The 18,003-nt window shown below is 44.7% G+C and overlaps 1 protein-coding gene across 1 annotated transcript in view; it reads right to left on the bottom strand.

The window, feature by feature from the left end:
• Dyrk4 (dual specificity tyrosine phosphorylation regulated kinase 4) overlaps positions 1–18,003 on the bottom strand; it is a 40,807-nt gene that overhangs the window by 19,464 nt on the left and 3,340 nt on the right. Inside the window, exons 3-8 of the mRNA XM_048444088.3 lie at positions 16,511–16,604; positions 14,421–14,450; positions 6,441–6,521; positions 5,601–5,717; positions 3,827–3,965; positions 2,326–2,489 (exon numbers count right to left, since the gene is read on the bottom strand). Of these exons, the coding sequence (XP_048300045.1) occupies positions 2,326–2,489; positions 3,827–3,965; positions 5,601–5,717; positions 6,441–6,521; positions 14,421–14,450; positions 16,511–16,604 (625 nt within the window). The remainder of the gene's footprint in view (positions 1–2,325; positions 2,490–3,826; positions 3,966–5,600; positions 5,718–6,440; positions 6,522–14,420; positions 14,451–16,510; positions 16,605–18,003) is intronic.

The following is an 18,003-nucleotide window of genomic DNA, read 5'->3' as shown; positions in this document are numbered from 1 at the left end:
ACGATTAGGTTGTTTGGACCCCAGACCACACATGTGGTACCGGGAAATGTCCCACAAGATTTAATCCACGTCTAATAGTGGAAAGAGCATGAGATGCTCTTTGGGGGAACTTGTGTTTCTCTATGATTAGGACCTGAAGCAGAAAAGGACCAGCTCCACTCTGACCCTTGCTTTGCCTGCAGTCCAAAAGAGAAGGCTCAGTGTCTGCTTTGCCATTTCTTGGCCAGACATCTCCTCCATTTATCTAGATTGAAACCTACCCCGAGAAACTATGGAACTTGGGCCTCCCTTGGCTAAGAATAAAAATGTCTCTGAAGAGAGAGAATCATTATTCAGTTCTCATTAGGAAAACAGGGTGCAGGCAGGCATTCAGTCAAAGCTACATGAAGCTAATGGTTGAAGACTTGAGCTGCATGACTTCAGACAAGCCCCTTGTTTGCTCTGAGCTACAGTGCTCTGATTTATAAAGTCAGGCATGGAATTCAGATTGAGATGGTGTCTGAGGCCCTCTAGCTCTGTGAATCTCTGATTTCTAAAGTTGAACCCGTGAGTCAGGGAGGGCAAAGGATGAGTGTTTGTGTAGATTTCATGATATACTTGTGAACATGTGTGTGTTGATTCTGTTCATATAGAAGGAATCAGAACCATGAGTTTGAGTGTGCACAGTTTTATCAACATGGAAAAAGAGCTCTCATTTCCTAGTAAAGGTTGTGATGGAACAGGATGGATCAGATCAGCAGACATGCTCGTGTAAAAGTGCATATGTGTTTGCCTGGCATTGCTTTAATCATCCTCACGGCGCTTGCTTGGTATGTCATGCTTGCCTACATGCCCACTTTGACATTAATTGTAGTTACCTGAATAATCATAGTATATTCATGTGTGATAGGTGGCTCTCTTTATATCTGCAGAGTCTAGAAGATGCCCAGGCTTGTGACAGGGGAGCAATAAGTATATAGTATATAAGTATATAGGTAGCATTTGTTGGTAAAATAAATGTAAGATTGTAACTGAATAGCTTGTTTGGGTATTTGGTTGTGTATGAATGATGTGTTGGTGTGTAAAGTGAAATAAAGAAGCCGATAAGAGCTTATAAAGAACACACACTCACAAGCACACCCACCCCACCCCACCACCAAATAAAAAAAAAAAACTCTTTAAGATCTGACTGAGGTCCAGTATGCTCACTTAAGATCCTGGTTAATGGGGAGTTGGAAGGATCTAGGAAGAAATGGGTGATGATGTCTGGGATAAACTTAAATTGATGGTTTATAACCAATGACTCCATCAATTGCCTGAAACTTCATGTATGTGAAGATTGCTTTTGTGGGAGAGAGGTGAGGACCCACAGTTTATATAAGACTTCCAAAGGATCTTTGACTCAAACCTGTAGAGAACCTGGCCCCTTGTGTGAGAACCTGGCCTCTCATGGAGTCTGTGTACTAGAAATGACATGCTTGCTTCTCAGAGTGTGGTCTGGCTGGTGGCTTGGGTATCGCTGAAATGCTTTTGTAAATGTGAAACCACAAGAGATCATCACATATTGCCAGATACAAATCTGCACTTTAACAAGACCCCTAGTTGATTTGTGTGCCCAGCAGCTTGAGAAACCTCCTGACTCTAAGAAACCATCAAAGACTGTCTTCTGGCACCGAGTTACAATGAGCTGTCCGAAGGGGACACCAGACAACCGCAGTCTGGTGCAGGAAGCATCACCTCCACACATTATCAAAAGCAGGGATCACTGCCCTGATTCCACCTTCAGGCTGGGAGAAGGCATCGCCCACGACCCAGAGGGATGAGAGAGGTGAGAGTGGAGCTGCTGGGATCAAAATTAGAAAACAAAATGAAGTTAAGTACTGTGCCTCAGAGACAGTAACAAAAGTGGTTTTTTTTCCCTTCCTGGTGAGAAAATGATTCGTACTATAAAATAGAAAAAAAAGTCCACAAGTGGGGTTTATATGAAATAAAATGAAAAAGCAAGCATGAGGGTGATGCCTCTTCCGTTCTCATTGGGTCCAGGATTACTCAGAGGAGCCCATGGTAGTTCACCCAGCATATAAACCTCTGCCCAGCATTAAGAGAGCATTGGCGTTCTGATAACAGAGGGTTTTGTACAATAAATCACACGATTTTTTTTTTTTGGTTTTGTTTTGTTTTTCTTTTTTAAAAAAATACAGCATTTTAGGACCCACTAGACTCCTTTGGGAAACCTACCCCCAGTACATCAGTACAAAGTACTGTAAAATACCCCCTCTGTTTTTCTCTTCATACAGTGCCCCCTCCCCAAGTCCTGACAAAGCTCTCCTAACCCAGCACCTTCACCTTTATGTAGGAGCCGTGCTCGTCATCAAAGCCTGTCTTGCTGAACTTCTCAGGAGCCACCTTCAGCTTCTTGGCTTCAAGCCCCAGGAACCACAGCTCCGAGTAGCCCAGGATTTCACTTTGCTCATAAGGGGACAGCTGATTCTTAAAAAACTTTAGGGCCTCTGTGTGGGAAAAACATTTTCAACTCAGTTGAGTCGTGTGGGGGTTGGCCCCAGACACAGATTCTTTCTAGTTCGGGCCAGGCGGTGGGAGGGCGGGGGGGCATTTTCCCAGCAAGCTGCCTTCCTAAGGACCACACATGGAAATGGAACAGGAATGAATGTCAAGGAGAATTTAGCAACCCAAGTCTACGGGGTGCCACACAGCATGGGGACAAGCTCCAGGAGCAAAGTCTGTGGCAACAACAGTGTGAGGTCAAGGTGCCGCTGCCCAAGTTCATGTGGGATCACACTACACAAGGAGAGGGTTTGAAAGTGATAATGTTTACTGGAGCCAGACTGGTAATGTAAATACGACTTTAATATAGCAACTGTCCTGGCAGGTTTTCCCACTCAGTTCTGTGCTGAGCCAACCCAGGTAGCACCCCAGGGCGCAGAGCAACACTGGCACATGGAAGATGCTCAGCAGACTTGGGTTTTCTACCTTTGCATCTTAAGAAGGAAGCCACAAGGCTCTGAACCTTGGGTGGAGTCTGGCTTCTGCTCTTTCAGGCGCCACCATGCACAGTTACAGAAGCTTTTATTCTGCTGTGGCAGATACCACAGGGCAGCTTCCCTCCTGACTCAAAGCTCTTCACACACATGGTGGTCGCCTACTAGAGCTACAGGCCAGGATCAAGCTTCCGTCAGGCAGCATCCTTATGCACCTCCATGTTGAACCTAGGAGCACACACTCCCCCGGCCCCGCCAGGCATGCTGCCATTTGTAGCCCTCTACCTGGCCCTGACTGAGGTCTTTCTCAGGCTTCCCTGTCTAGATGGCTCTGTCAAGAGGAAGGAAGCTTCAAAACACCCGACTGAGACAGTTCAGCATTTTCAACCTTAATTCTAACTTGCATGCCTTTCCCTCTTGAGTTCATACAACACAGTGAGACAGTGCCTTCCCTCTGTCTACACGGACACAGCGGCCTTGACCTAGTACAGGTCTGTGGTTAGCAATGGACGATAGAGAGCTGGTGCTCAGTCCTTCTTAGCCTCCTGCTTAGCCAGCCACAGTGAGAGGTCGTAGGATTAACTTTGTTCATTTTGGTTCTTTACCTTAATTGATAACTCCAGAACATGGAAGCTTGGATCACCATATCTCGGTTCAGCTCAGCTCAGCAATCAACATTTTAGACATCCATAACCATGCTCCCCCCACAACTCTATTCCCCTCACTCTATCCCTCCCACTCTATCCCCCACACTGTTTCCCCCCCACACACTGTATTGTCCCCCCACTCTATTCCCCCACCACTCTCTTCCCCTACCACTCTACCTTGCTCCTCCTTGAAAGTCCTACCTGCTGCCGTTAGAGGAACCTTGTGCTTCCTTGATATTTCTGGGTGTGGGTTGGTGTCTTGGGCTTTAGGGTTAAAGTTGAAAGGTATTTCTGAAGTCTTGAGGTCAGAAGAGAACAGGTTATTGCGAATTTGATTTTCCTGTCCAGGGAAACAAGTTGGTAATAAAAGACGGACTTCTCCTGGAGGTCATAGATCATCCAGTTGACCTAATAGACCTACCTCCAGCCAGGATCATTTCCTACCACTCCCTGGTGAAGGTAGTTTTGAGTTTAGAGATTGTAGGTCTTTTAACCCTTCTCCTAGAGAGAATATTCAATGTCATGTGATCCCTGGAAGGTCCACTGTATTACATCATGCAGCTGACAACCCAGTGGTTGTCACTGTTTAGAGAAACTCGAGAATTTTTACCGCTGCTCTTGAGGAGGCCATGAGGTGGTTACCTCTCATTGTCAATTGACTGGGTTTACAATCACCATGGAAACACATCTCTTGATTTGTCTATGAGAGTCTTTCTGAACTGAAGAATGAAGACCCACCTTGAATGTGGGAAGTGTTTGGTTGAAACCTCCAGCTCACCCCTACAAGATCCAGAAAGCCCCATTCCTGTCTCTCCAAATCCTGCTCACTCCGGGAATCTTTGAACAAAGGGAAAAACGCAAAAAGGCCCAGTTCCACATCTTGGCAGCAATAGCAACTCCTCCACTGAAGTTGCCAGCAGCCTTAGTCTCTCCTAAAGTCCCCAGCTTTTGACTATACTTGGGCAAAAATCCAGCTTGTGGTGGACACTTCATCTCCCCTCGCCTACAAGCTATACAATCTCCCGGCTTTAGGTTGGGTGTGCGGTTTCTCCTGCTTTGATCTCTGGAACTGGAGAACCCGCCCAGGAGTTGCTTTGTTCAAATAAACTTGTTACACTTTTTCAATTTGGTTTGATCTGGCTTATTACGTCGACAGAGGTACCTATTATCAAGGGACAGAAAACCTACTAGGAAGCACAATTAATGGAGAGTGAGGGATTGCCCCAGACTGAATAGAGAGAGAAATCAAGCTGATCACCAGCATTCACCTCTCTGCCTCTTGCCCACAGCTTCTTCAAGCACCTTCTGCCATGGCCTTCCCTACCATGAAGAACTTTATTGCCTTACACTTTGAGCCCAACATAAACCCTTCCTCCCTCAGGTTGCTGCCTTTCAGATATTTAATCACAACAGTGAGAAGAATAACTAATACAGGCCAGCTCCAAACAAGCTAAGTGACTTAGATCATAGGAATGTCAACGTAGGTGAGACTAGCCTCTGTTCAACTTGTCCTCACATAGGAAACGTAGAGAAGAGACTGGCAACAGGGCTCAGAGTGTGTACTGCTCCTGCAGAGGACCCACATCAGGTGACTCACGACTGCTTATAACTCCAGTTCCAGGAGATCTGACATGCTCCTCTGGGTATGTGAGCGCCTACATTATATGCACACACCCACACACATTACACATAATTACATTGTTTTAAAGTAGAGGACACTGGAAGAAAATCTTTTGAATGGCTCTACCATCTATATAGCAGGGACTTCTCTTTCCTTTTCCTTGATGAGTGCTCATGATGTCGCAGAGCATCCGTTTTATAGGTAAAAGGAAGTCAAGGCACAGATTTGTTAAAATTTTCACTTGTAGTGAGAAGAAACCTGGAACCCAGACCTCCCCAGACTTGGTACTGCATTGAACTCGGGCCTTTAATCTGCTCGTCCGAGGGCATGCCCAATGCCCATTGTCTTACTCACCTGATACAGCGTGGATGTCTTTGATAGGACTTTGTTGCCAATGTGTGGGAAGTTAATAGTGTTCCTCTTCCCCTTTGTGTCCACAAAGGGGAGTGTAGTGATGCTGGTGTTTGGGTTCTACAGAAGGAGAAAGGGAATAGGTTACAGGCATCCCAGGGAAGCAAGTGTGTCCTGGGTTATCCCTTCTATCCGTAACTCCACAACAATGTGGCACCTAACCTAGGTTCTTTTTCATAAGAAAAAACAGATTCCAGAGAATTGAATAATCATTCAGTTGGGCTGTGGGTTTGAATTCTCCCTCTACTTGTTATGAACTGTAAGCCTCCAATAGGTCACATTGATTTTCTAAGCCTGGTTTATTTCGTTGCTAACATGGTGACAAAAATGGGACCTACCTCATAAGTTTTTTATGAGAAAATATATGTGGAGTGTACCAAAGGTGCTGGTCTATATTATCACCATTGCAATATCAGAGACCCCAAAGGCCTGTCTCCAGCCAGAATTCTTTTCAGTTAAGAAATAGTAAGTTTCTCAATGTGTCTCCCAAAGTGTTTGTCTGACTTTCATACAATGCTCTGAAAATGCATACAAATATGGAGGAGTTCCTCCTGCTCTATGTGCAACACAAACCTCAATCTTTTCTACAGATACATTACAATCGGATCCCCATTATCCTGCATCAGTTGGCCAAGGGATTGATTGGGAGAGAGTTCACATATCAATACACAGCCATATTTAGAGTGTGATTGTTGTTAAGCAAAATGGCCTGTTAAACTGTATCCAACCATCTGCTTTCCTACACCCTCTTCTAGAGAAAGGGCACTGACCACAGCTTCCTACCTTGTGTGAACATCGGGTCATTCTTAGCTTCTTGATCTTGGAGGATGGCTTCTGGACTTGAGCCAAAGGCTTACTCTCAACCTGGGTCAGGCAGGAGAGAATTGAAATAGAACTTGGCTGCTTTCATCCCAAGCCACCTGCATTTTTTGTTTCATTATGATAAAGTGCCCTTGAAGCCAACTCTCCTAACCTTAAAGTTAGGAAAAGCCAAGCGAAGATAAAAGAAGTACGCAAAGAATGCATGAATGAATGGTTATCCATTGAATGCATGAATGAATTACCCAAGAAAACGCTCTTTCCAGAAGTGTTAAGCATAGACCAACTTACCTTATAATTGCCACACTTAAAGGAAAAAGAAGGTAAACAATGTAAAGCCAAGTGGGGTGACACCTGTCTGTTGTTCCAGCAGCAGAATACCTGAGACAGAAGGGCTGTGAGTTCCAGGACAGCCTGACTATAAAGCAAATTCTTATCTCAAAAGCAAAGTCATCAGTATAACCTTTTCATCAACAAAACATTATCAGAATCCTTAGACATGGAAAGGAGTAAAACCCAAGTTGTTCTTGCCCATTTGATGATGAAATGCTTACAGCTCAGAATGGTCTTTACCATCCAATGTGTTAAAAGGTACCTCAGTGGAACCTTCCAAAATCTAGGTGACCAGGCTTAATGCCAGTGATCTGATTAGAAGAGAGTTCACATCTAGAAAGGGATGGGAAGAGAAAAATGCAATCCTGGCCTGGAACAGTGTGTGCCAAGGTCGAGAGAACCCACCACAGAGATGAGAGGCTCCGCCGTGAGCTGCACACAGACAAACAGTGGTCGGGTGGCTGCACATTCATTCCACGATCCGCTTGGGAAGCTATTAGCAGAACAGCGGACCTGAATTTTGTGATTGCTATTGGTAGAAATAGGATTAAAGTTTAAGTTAAAAAAATAGTAGGGACAGAGCCACCTCTGTAAAATTTGGCAACAGGGTACAATCCCCGACTATATTGTCCTCTAGATAAGCCCTTCCCAGAGCTGTAGAGATGGGGACCTTTTCAATAGTCACCTGTGGCCTCCCAGACTTTGCGAGAGGGCTGAAGGAAAGGGGTGTACACAGAGAGTGGCTATGGCCTCAGACCACATTTGTTAATTTGCTAATGTGTGCTAAATTCAGGATTTTCCTGTCTGTTGAATGGGCTCTGGTGTCTGGGGGGAATACTGCAAATTAATTTCAGAATCCAAAGAATCTTATCCAGTGTGTTTATGGGGATTAAAACTCATAAGTGACCATCAGTATCAACAAGCTAGTGTTGAGGGTGCAATGGGAGACCGACAGATTAACGAGAATTATTCTAACAATATGCAACTCAGACGATCCGCCAAAGGGTGAGGGCAATGAGTACCTTGCCATTGAGTACCATCACAGATTGAGTACTCATTGCCATGAGTACCATCACAAACGAAGATGTCAGGGTGAGAACTACGAGCCTGGGAAGCAGGGAGGCTTGACAGACATGAGGGGCGAGAGGGAGGAAGACTGTGTGCTATGAGATGAAGTAAAATCTGGCCCATACTATGGGCCTCCGCTGCTCCTGCTGGGTAAACTGTAGCCCGGGACTGACTTTGGAATGCACTGAGAGCCAAGCAGGGAAACTTGATCCTATAGGAAACTATGAACCACTCGCAGTTTATATCATATGTGCAGACTGGTACTTCACCTCTTTAGCACTGATATGGAATAAAATACTGTTCGTGGGCATGAAGACTTGGAAATCGCCCCCTCCCTTTCTTTTTCTTCTTTTTTTCATTCTAGAATTACAGGATGCACTAGCATGCCTGGGGACAGTTTCCAATTCAAGAATTTCACTAATTGCTGATTTTGAACAGTTACAGTCATCTCTCCTGTAACATGGGGATGCTATCAGCAAAACTCTCAGAGGGCTGGTATGAGGAAGAGAGCAATCCGTGTAACATGCTGAGACCCGTGACTTGCGCATGCTCAGACTGGAGCTTGTCGTCTTCAGCTGTGAAGAGCACGGGGCGATCTTGCCCGTTTTCCCTGAAGCAGGGAAAGCTATGACCACAGAGCTGGTGGATGATGCACAAGATGATGGTGGGGCCACGAAACGTAAAAGATCATAATGTTTAACCTGAGAAAGGGATAAAACCAAACAGAACTTCTGGGAGGCAGCAGTCAGATTTCACCAGACGCGCACACTGGAGCTGAATACAGTGCCTGCAAGGAAGACAGCAGGTTTCTATGTCCGGCTGAAAATTTACAGATCAGTGAGGGTCCATCCCATCATGTCATAATTGACTAGTACCGGATACAGGAGAACTTATGTTTGACTTAATGTATATACAGATGGTTACACAGAAATCCTATATTGGTATGTTTACATAGATAAACACACACACTCATCCATTGTCCCTTGGATAACTTAAGAGAAATAACACCCTGTAGAAATAAAATGCCCAGAACCCATGCCCTGGTACTTATGCCATTCTCCAATAAGAGGAACCAGAGGTCCTTGGACAAATGGCAGATTCTAGGACCAGAGCAGGAAATAACTTGTGGGTGCAGAAGGGAAAGAAGTGGCAAAAAATAGTAGGCTAATATTCAATAACAATGCAAGGGAAAATTATGTATTCATGAGCCCATATTGGTCTAAATCCAGAAAATCTTCCACGACTGTCAGATACAACCTGTCTTTGTACAGCACCCCAGGATAAAGAGAAAAGGCAGCTCATGGTCAAGGTTAGAGCCAGCCCAGGTTTGATGAAGACACTCCCCTCAAGTGGTGGCTTCTGTGTCTTGGCACATATACACACGCACGCACGCAAACACACACACACACACACACACACACACACACACACACACACACACACACAGGCGGAGAGTCTCAGAAAGCCGTTTTGTTGTACCACATGATGAACTTCCAGTCCATTTTTCCCAGCAACTTCCTCGAGAGGCATGATATCTTGTCGCATCTCGTTCTACCATAGCATCCCCAAGGGACAAGAAGAAACGGCTGTGCTTTTCCACATCCGCAACAGAAAACAGAATTTTTCTTTTAGGCAAATTTCTGGCATTTCTGGCATTGTTCTCTGGTCCCTCACTGCTTTGTTCCCAATAAATGAATCTCTTCTGAGTGTAGTTTAGGGGCTGGGGGACTAGATAAAAGTGGTCCATGTTAGGAAACCAAGTCCTGGAACGCCTAAACAGGCTGGTGTTCCTTCCTGTGTGAATCACTGACTGGTCATGTGGCCTCTTGGAGGGACATAGAAGAATGGAGCCCCCAGAACCACACAAGGCACACTGAAGGATGAAATACTCAGTGCTGCTCCAGTGTCCCCCGACCAGTGACATTCTGTCTTCTCCTCCCCCAGTTTGTGTCAAGGAAGGCTCAGAGCCAGGACAGTGGAGAGACGGTGTGGGATCAGCAACGGCCTGTGCCCTTTCTCTGTATTTGTGAGTTCGCACCTTTCCATTGCAAATCCTTAATACATCAGTTTTATTGACCCCAGTGTGGTTACGCAATAGGTGTGTATTCTCATCACACCAGGTCCCAAGTGAATATGCACACCCTCCCCCACCTCAGATGAAAAGCTCTGCGCCTCACCCTGAAAGCTGAAGAACAATGGTTCTCTTCCCCCTCTGGAGCTAGTCTTAACAGGATCCCAAGATGCATCTCTCCTGGTCTTATTACCTTGGACTGAGCCTTGGATGTCCTCATCTGCGCCGTGCAGGGAAGAAAGCATCTGGGCTCTAGGTGGGCATCAGTTCCCCTGGTCCCCTGTCCCTAGGCCACCTAGCTTGTTCATAGGTGTGTCATCACAAAAGCTGCCAAAGTCATTCCTCACAGGCGACTTCTCTGTTTTCTCAACTGGCTCCTCCTCCTCCCTCTCTCTCTCTCTCTCAAAAAAAAAAAATCCCTAGAGTTTAGATGATCCAGGCAGGGTCAAGTTCTCTGCTGTCAGCTCATGGCTTCCTCCCTGCAGACTACATAATCTCCAGAGGCCAGAAAAAAAAGAAAAACATGAGTTCAAAACAAATGCTTGATGTAAGGGTGGAGTATGAGGATGAGAGAGAGGAAAAATCATTAGGGATTTGATGCTGAACACAATGTAAATGAATGTCTAGGCCCATCCAAGCCAGACAAAGAGCTGGGGGGAGGGGGCACCTTGATGAAATTCAGCCCCCTTCGCTGTGCGTGCCCAGGATGCCTAAGTAGGAAGGAACTGCCCCGTGGATCCTCCCACAGGCAAAGAGGGACCCAGGAGACCCATTAGAGGAATGAACATGACCGGTCGGTCACATAGGAACAGCAGCTCCCCATGTCATGGATGCAGTGTCCTCCCAGGGGACCTGCCTACTAGGCACCTGACCATACCTGAGAGAAGGGCAGGAACCCAGACACTTGGGGTCATTTCCTACTCCTCAGTGTCTATCACTGGGGGACACATCTCCTATGGCTTCACTAATAGATCTTGGATAATCGTGATGCTGGGGACAGTCTTAGGGAATATCTCACAGAATGGCCTCATTTTGCACATGGAGAAAGAGAAACCAAGGTTATCCAAGGTAACCCTACCCACCCGAAGAGTAGCAAACTTGAGTCCAGAACCTAAGCCCTCAAGTGCCTTTTTGATGAGTCATGTTGCTACTCCTTCTGATATTTTTTTTTAAAAAGATTTGTTTATTGATTATGTATACAGTCTTCTGCCTGCATGTATGCCTGCCCACTAGAAGAGGGTACTGGATCTCATTATAGATGGTTGTGGACCAACCATGTGGTTGCTGAGAATTGATCTCAAGACCTCTGAAAGAACAACCAGTGCTCTTAGCCTCTGAGTCATCTCTCCAGTCCCTGCTTCTGATCTCCTTATGGTCTGCTACAAAACCGAGGTACAAGGAAATATGAAATACTTCTCTGAAACTCTCTAATTACAAATAGGCTGAAGCAGGTGAAAGCACTTTCAGAGGACCTGGGTTTTATTCTCAGGACCCACATGGCATCTTTCAACCACCAGCAGCTCCAGTTCCAGGGGATTAGATACTTATTTTGGCCTCCTTGGGCACCAGACATCTACACGATACACGGATATACCTGCAGGCAAACATTTATACATATAAAAAATAAATATTTAAGTAAATTTTTTATTTTTATTCTGATGTCATCCGGATATGGTTGCAGAAATCAATTATCTGTTAATTATTTCATGAAACACTAAGTTTCCATAACACAGAGATACGTGTGCCATGGAACTGTCAAAGGAAATGAATTCTAATATTGTGTTCTGCTGGTTTAGGTTTATGCCGTGACATTGGTTATGTTACTTCTGCCTGTAATGCTCCCCTCCACCTCACATGGAGCCTCCTTGTACAAGTTCAGGCGGCATTAACACAGAGAAGAAAATATAATGAATGAACCCTCTTTCTATACCCTGTGATGATGTGATAGCTGGCTGGTACATTAGTGTAACATGATGGAATGTTCTAGACAGTTGCTTAAGAAGATGTTTCTGAATTGCCAGAAAGCTTGCTTTTACTTCAGTGAGAGCTCTGATAATGCCTTCCTCAATGAGAGCCATTACTGTACCTTGCTATGCCCGGCATAGCAACATGAATTTGCATGTTCATACCCAGCTCTACTGTGCAGTCTGGCCAGAAGGGCATCATTTTGTCTCACAGCACTGAGGACAATGCTTTGGCTCTGGCAGAATGATTTCTAAAAGACTCGATCAATGACTGCTCTCTAAGGACTTGTAACGTAAGACTGGTGAAATGGCTCGGTAGGTAGAGCTGCCTTTGGTCAGGCCTTCCTACCCTAGGACCCACATGGTGGATGGAGAAAACTGACTTCTAGAAATTGTCCTCTGTCCTTCACACATATGCTGTGACAAACTCACACACATGCCCCAACACGCATACACACACTCATGTGCGTGTACGTATACTATTAAATAAATAAAATGTAATACTTTTAAGGAATCATAGACTAAAGAATAATAGTATGTGGACTTTGAAGTCTGTCTCAAAATCAAAAATATACAGATGTTAAATAAACATAAGATGCTTGACATCATAGGTCATTAGCCAATTATAAATGTAAATGCGTTAGTACTGTACACATTTTATGGTGGCTAAAGTTCCAAATGTTGACAATACCAAATGTCAAAAAGGAGGTGATGACCACGGGCAATCTCATTCACTGCTGCTGGAAAGGCAAAATGCTGTGGCTGCTTTGGGAGACACTCTGACTGCTTTTGAAATCAGCTAGTTGTAGCCTTAACCTACAACCCCGCAGCGTGCTCTTGATATTTACCCGAATGAACTGGAAACTGTTCACACTCAAACTTGCACATGAGTGTTTCATATCAGCATTATTCACAACTGATGGAAAATAAAAAGCAATCAACAGGCCCTTTGATTGGTGAATAATCAAGCTGTTGTATCCACATAATGCTGTATTACTTATTAATAAAGGGAAATTATATCAAGCCACAAAATGTGAAAAGCACTTTTACTGATACCTGAAAGGAAGCCATTTGAAGAGGCTGCATGTTGTGTGACCCTAACTATACGATATTCTGGAAAGGGCAAAACAATGACATAAGAAAAGGGGTGGCATAAAAACAATGACATAAGAAAAGTGTCATAAGGGAAAAGACACGGATGGGTGGGTACAGAATGGGGAGTTCTTAGGCCAGCGAGTCTGCCCTTGGTGATATGGGGATCAGAAATACATGGCATTATGCATTGTCAAAGTTTTTCACAACACAGAGGGCAAACTCACATAGAAACTATGGCCTTTTGTTGATAATAACTTACCAGTATTGCATCATCACTTGTACAACCACACGCTACCGTAGATGCCAATGATAGAGAGACCTTGACAGGTGATGGGGAACCTTATCCTCCATTTTTTCAATAGATCCCAAACTGTTAGATGACTAGTAAGTACGTGAAAACATTGGCGCCAACAAACTTGGACAGGCGATGTACAACAGGCAAAGGTCCAGCAGATAGACATATAAAATATTCTATACCCAATTCAGAAATGGTGACACCTCAGAAAAACCTCGAAAGACTAAAGACACGAGCAGGCATTTCTGAGAAAAGGACACAAATGGCCAATGAGCAGACGAGAGGAAGTCCGACCTCATTAATACAATCATCAAGTGCAAGTTACAATCGAAATGTCACTTGGCTACAAAGTCAGCAGATGAAGCACCCATGGAATATAAAGGAACAAAACGGTGAGGAGTTAAACCTGTGTACAGCGCCGGGGCAAAGCACATCGATACCAGGGCTGGGAGATTTTGCAACATCCGCTCAAGTTCAGTCTTCAAGATCATCACCCAGGATGTCTAGAAACACTGCACGCTGTGACCAGAGACACATATGAGCGCGCACACACAGGAAAGCAATGGCCAATAGATGCAAAACTCAAGACCGTGATGACTGCAGAGGATGATAACAAATGCAGCTTCTCACCCTGGGCTGGATGCAGGAGAGGACCACTGTATATTACTATTTTTAGAATAGATCATAATACACATCATAATGAAAATAATTTTAAAACATTCATAAATTACAGAATAAATCCTAAGTCCTGATTTCAGCTTTCATTAGCAGGCTGACTTTGGATGCCTTGTTTGATCTCTTTGGGTCTCAGTTTCCGCCTCTGTGGACTGAGGGAGACTGTCTCGATACAGATGTAAAGAGAAAATAAGCAAAGCCAAAGCCACCTTGCGCTTCTAGCATCTCTGTCCTCCCTGTAGAACATGCTGCTTCACAATGTAGAGATGCTGTCCTCGCGAGCCTGTATCCGCTCTGCTGGACTCCAGCACTAAGAGAGACACTCTCTTAGGCCAGTTTGTGTTACCGCCCTTTTACAGCAATTGACAGTAACCGCAAACCCTTGTTCCCTCTTTCCAAAGTAGGGCATCTGTGGGAATGAAGGTGGAGGAGCTGGTACTCACCATGTAGATTTCAGGAGGAAGAGCGGGGCCCTGGGAGAGAATGAGGGGAAAAAAGATGTAAGTGGTCTTCTTCAGGATGCCAAGTCTCCTGCAGATGTACACTAGCTAGATGATGATGCTGGGCTTTCCCCACCTACCAACTCTAGCAGAGACATCTGATCCTCTTAGAACTATGATTATAAGCAGTTGTGAACCAGTTGACATGGGTTCTGGGAACTGAACTCAAGGTGTCTTAAAGGGCAGTGTGTGCTCTTGACCACTGAGTCATCTCTCCAGCTATTTTTTAAATATGTGTATATGTGTGGATGTCCTGGAGTTAAGGTTGCGGGCAGTTGTGAGCTGCCAGACATGGTTGCTGGGAACTGGACTCAGGTTCTCCGCTAGAAAACTGTTGAGTCATTCTTCTAGTCCTTAAAAATCATGTTTGTGCCAGGCGGTGGTGATGCACACCTCTAATCCCAGCACTTGGGAAGCAGAGGCAGAGGCAGGTGGATCTCTATGAGTTCTAAGCCAGTCTGGCCTACAGGGGCGAGTTCCAGGACAGGTTCCAAAACTACACAGAGAAACCCTGTCTCAAAAAGCCAAAATAAGAATAAGAATAAGGATAAGAATAAGAAAAATATTTTTAAGAACTCCTTTGAGAGATACCAAAATTTGGATTTAAAATACTTAGGATCGGGCTGTATTCCGCACTAGGCACTTTCTGAAATGCATGAGGTATTGTGCTCAATCCCAAACATGACCCAACAGTTAATATTTGAGTAACATTGTCTTTTCTTTAATATACATTAAATACTATGAAAATTACCCATTATTGTTAATGTGTTTGAGTATTTAAGGTGTTTTTAACACATGCTAAAGGAAGAGGACATACACAGACAATGATTCATCTCCAGAGCTTCTTTTGCATGTGTTTGTATGTGTGCGCTTGAGTCTCTGTGTGTACACATGAATGCACAGAATTCCGTGTTAGGTGTCTTCTCCAGTCTGCTTCTGCCTGCTGGGAGTTACTGCAGAATGCAGCATGAAGAAACAGATGTTTTTATTTTTTCAAATGTATTTTGTGGTAACTGTTTCCTTGCAATTTAATCCTTTGTTTTTGGTTTCTTTTTTTTTTTTTTTTCTGGAGCCAAGATTTCACATGGCGCAGGTTGACTTCGAACTCACAGTGTAGCTGAGAATGCCCTTGAACTCCTGATTCTGAGAAAGGGTCCCAAACAATATATTTTGAACACACTAAGTTGTACTGGATTGAAAAATCTCCCTTTGCTTAGTTTGTAGATGGTAGCCATGGTTACTACATCCTAGCCTAACTTCTGTGCTGTATCTTTCATTCGGTTTTGTGGCTGAGTAAAAAAATAAATTATGTCTTTGTCGGGAACAAGAATATATATTCTGGAACTGATCTTGAATACGTATTGTGAACAACAACAGATTGTTCTGAGGTAGCCCCAGGGAGACGGAAGAGAGAAGCAGCAACTGTGGGCAAGTCATTGGCCCAGCAATGTCTCCAGCGTAAGTCTCCTGTTCAATGCCGGCCTCACGACTCCAGCTGCTTTTCCCTTGAGTCCACTGTGATGGGTAATCCTGTCAACCTGATGGGCTTCAGAACTCCTCAGGAGACCAATCTCTGCATAGGCCTTTTAGGATGCTTCCAGGGAGCTTCCCAGGGAAAGACCCACTCTGACTGTGGGAGGAGGGGCTCCATGGGTTGCAGACGGGGCCTGAACAGAGAAGAGGTAGCGAGTGGGATATCAGCGTTCATCCATCTCTTTACTTTCTGACTTCAGATGCAGTGTGAGCAGACATCTCAAGCTCCTGCCACCACGCTTCCCCCATCACAGTGCACTGCTGTCCCTTCTAACTCTGAGTCAAAACAAACCCTTTCTCCTTCAAGTCGCTTTTTCAACAATTTTGCCATGGCAACAAGGAAAAGTCACACCAGCTCCACCCACAGTCTGGGTCCCTCAATACCTTTACCTCCTTACTATCCTCGAGGTGTTTGGGTGGCAGACTCCCCCTGGGTCCCGGGCTCTCCACATCTTCCTGGAGACGTCCCTGCTCTTCACGTGGGACCTGATGGTGCTTACCTTCACAGAGGTGAAACTTTGCTTCTTTCTTGCTTTCAGAGTCGGGAAGGTTGTCAAGCTGCGTTTCCTCAGCCTGTTTGCATCCATCGGAGTCCTGCAGGAGAGATAGAGAGAGCAAAAAATAAAGTTGGCTCTGGGAATGGAACCTATAACACCAACACTAGAGATCTGAGGAAAGAGAGTCTCAAGGTCAAGGTCACCCTGAACTACTTGTCAAGACCCCGTCTCAGAGATGGTGGTGGTGATAATGGAGGAAGAAGTGATGATAATACAATAGCAAGGCGGCAACAGGGACAAAATACAAATAAAGGCCTACATACTTGGGGACGAACCAAAGCAGAAGAGCTTAGAGAAAAGCAGGGACCAGCCTACAGCGGGGACCAGCCTACAGCGGGGACCAGCCTACAGCGGGGACAAACTCTGTTCCTCTTGCATTCCTTCTTGAGCTCACGAAAGACAGGAGTGCAGAGGGAGAGGCAGGAGCTATGGAGCAGGATGGCAAAGTTAGGTGGCAGTAGTCACAATGTAGCCCAGAGTCCATTTCCCTAGCTATCTGCAAATCCAAGCTCATTCTCTTAGCACACCCAGAACCCCTTCCCCATGGTATGGATCCATCCTGTGTGCACTTGGGTGATTTAATGTCTATGAAAAGGAAAGGGAAATCGGATGTCCTGCCATCTTTTGTTGTGCCTTCCTCATTCAAAATACAACTCAGTGAATAATTAACTTGGGCAAGAGGAGACAAAAGCTTGCATAAGGGTATGGAATCTAGGCAGAGTTGGGGTATATAAGTGGAAGGCAGGTTTTGCCAGTCGTGGAGTACCATTGAAATTCTGATGGGCCCCATGAAGTCCCTTTACGGCCTCCAGTTCTGAGAGCAAAGGGAATTTGAAAACATAGAAGAAACAGGGCAGAATGGAGATCAGTGGAAGGTCAGTATAGCTGATAGCTTTTGCAGACAGTATAACCAATCACTAACGGCAGTACCAGGATTTTTCATTTATCCATAGAATTGAAGACAAGTCACACATACATTTACTGAGGAATTAAACACTTAAAAAATTTCTGTATCCAATGGGCATATATGACATATATGCTTTATGGAACACGATACAGTTAGTTTTAGAATGATGTGGGTCTTACAATACCCACGGCAAATTGAGTAAAACCAGTAGAACAGTAAGTTATAGGATCCCATATTTATCTAATAAAAAGCTCGGTGCTATTATCTCTATACAGACATCTAAAAGAATCTAGAAGAAGAGAACTGTTAAAAAAGAAAATATAACAAACAACAAAAACCTCCCTCAAAGGAGGAAAGTTAGAGAATTGAGCACAATTTTTAAAGGCATACCCTCTTCGCTGAACATGGTGGTACACACGCCTGCTATCCCAGCACTTGGGAGGTCAGGGTACAAAGATGGCAAGTTCAAGGCCAGCCTTGACTACAAAGTGGTACCCTCTTTCACACACAAAAAAAAATGTTACGAGTC

The sequence above is a fragment of the Myodes glareolus genome, chromosome 3 (assembly GCF_982192425.1).
Source record: "Myodes glareolus chromosome 3, mMyoGla1.1, whole genome shotgun sequence".
Classification (NCBI taxonomy): domain Eukaryota; kingdom Metazoa; phylum Chordata; class Mammalia; order Rodentia; family Cricetidae; genus Myodes; species Myodes glareolus.
This window is presented reverse-complemented; position numbering and strand designations above follow the sequence as displayed.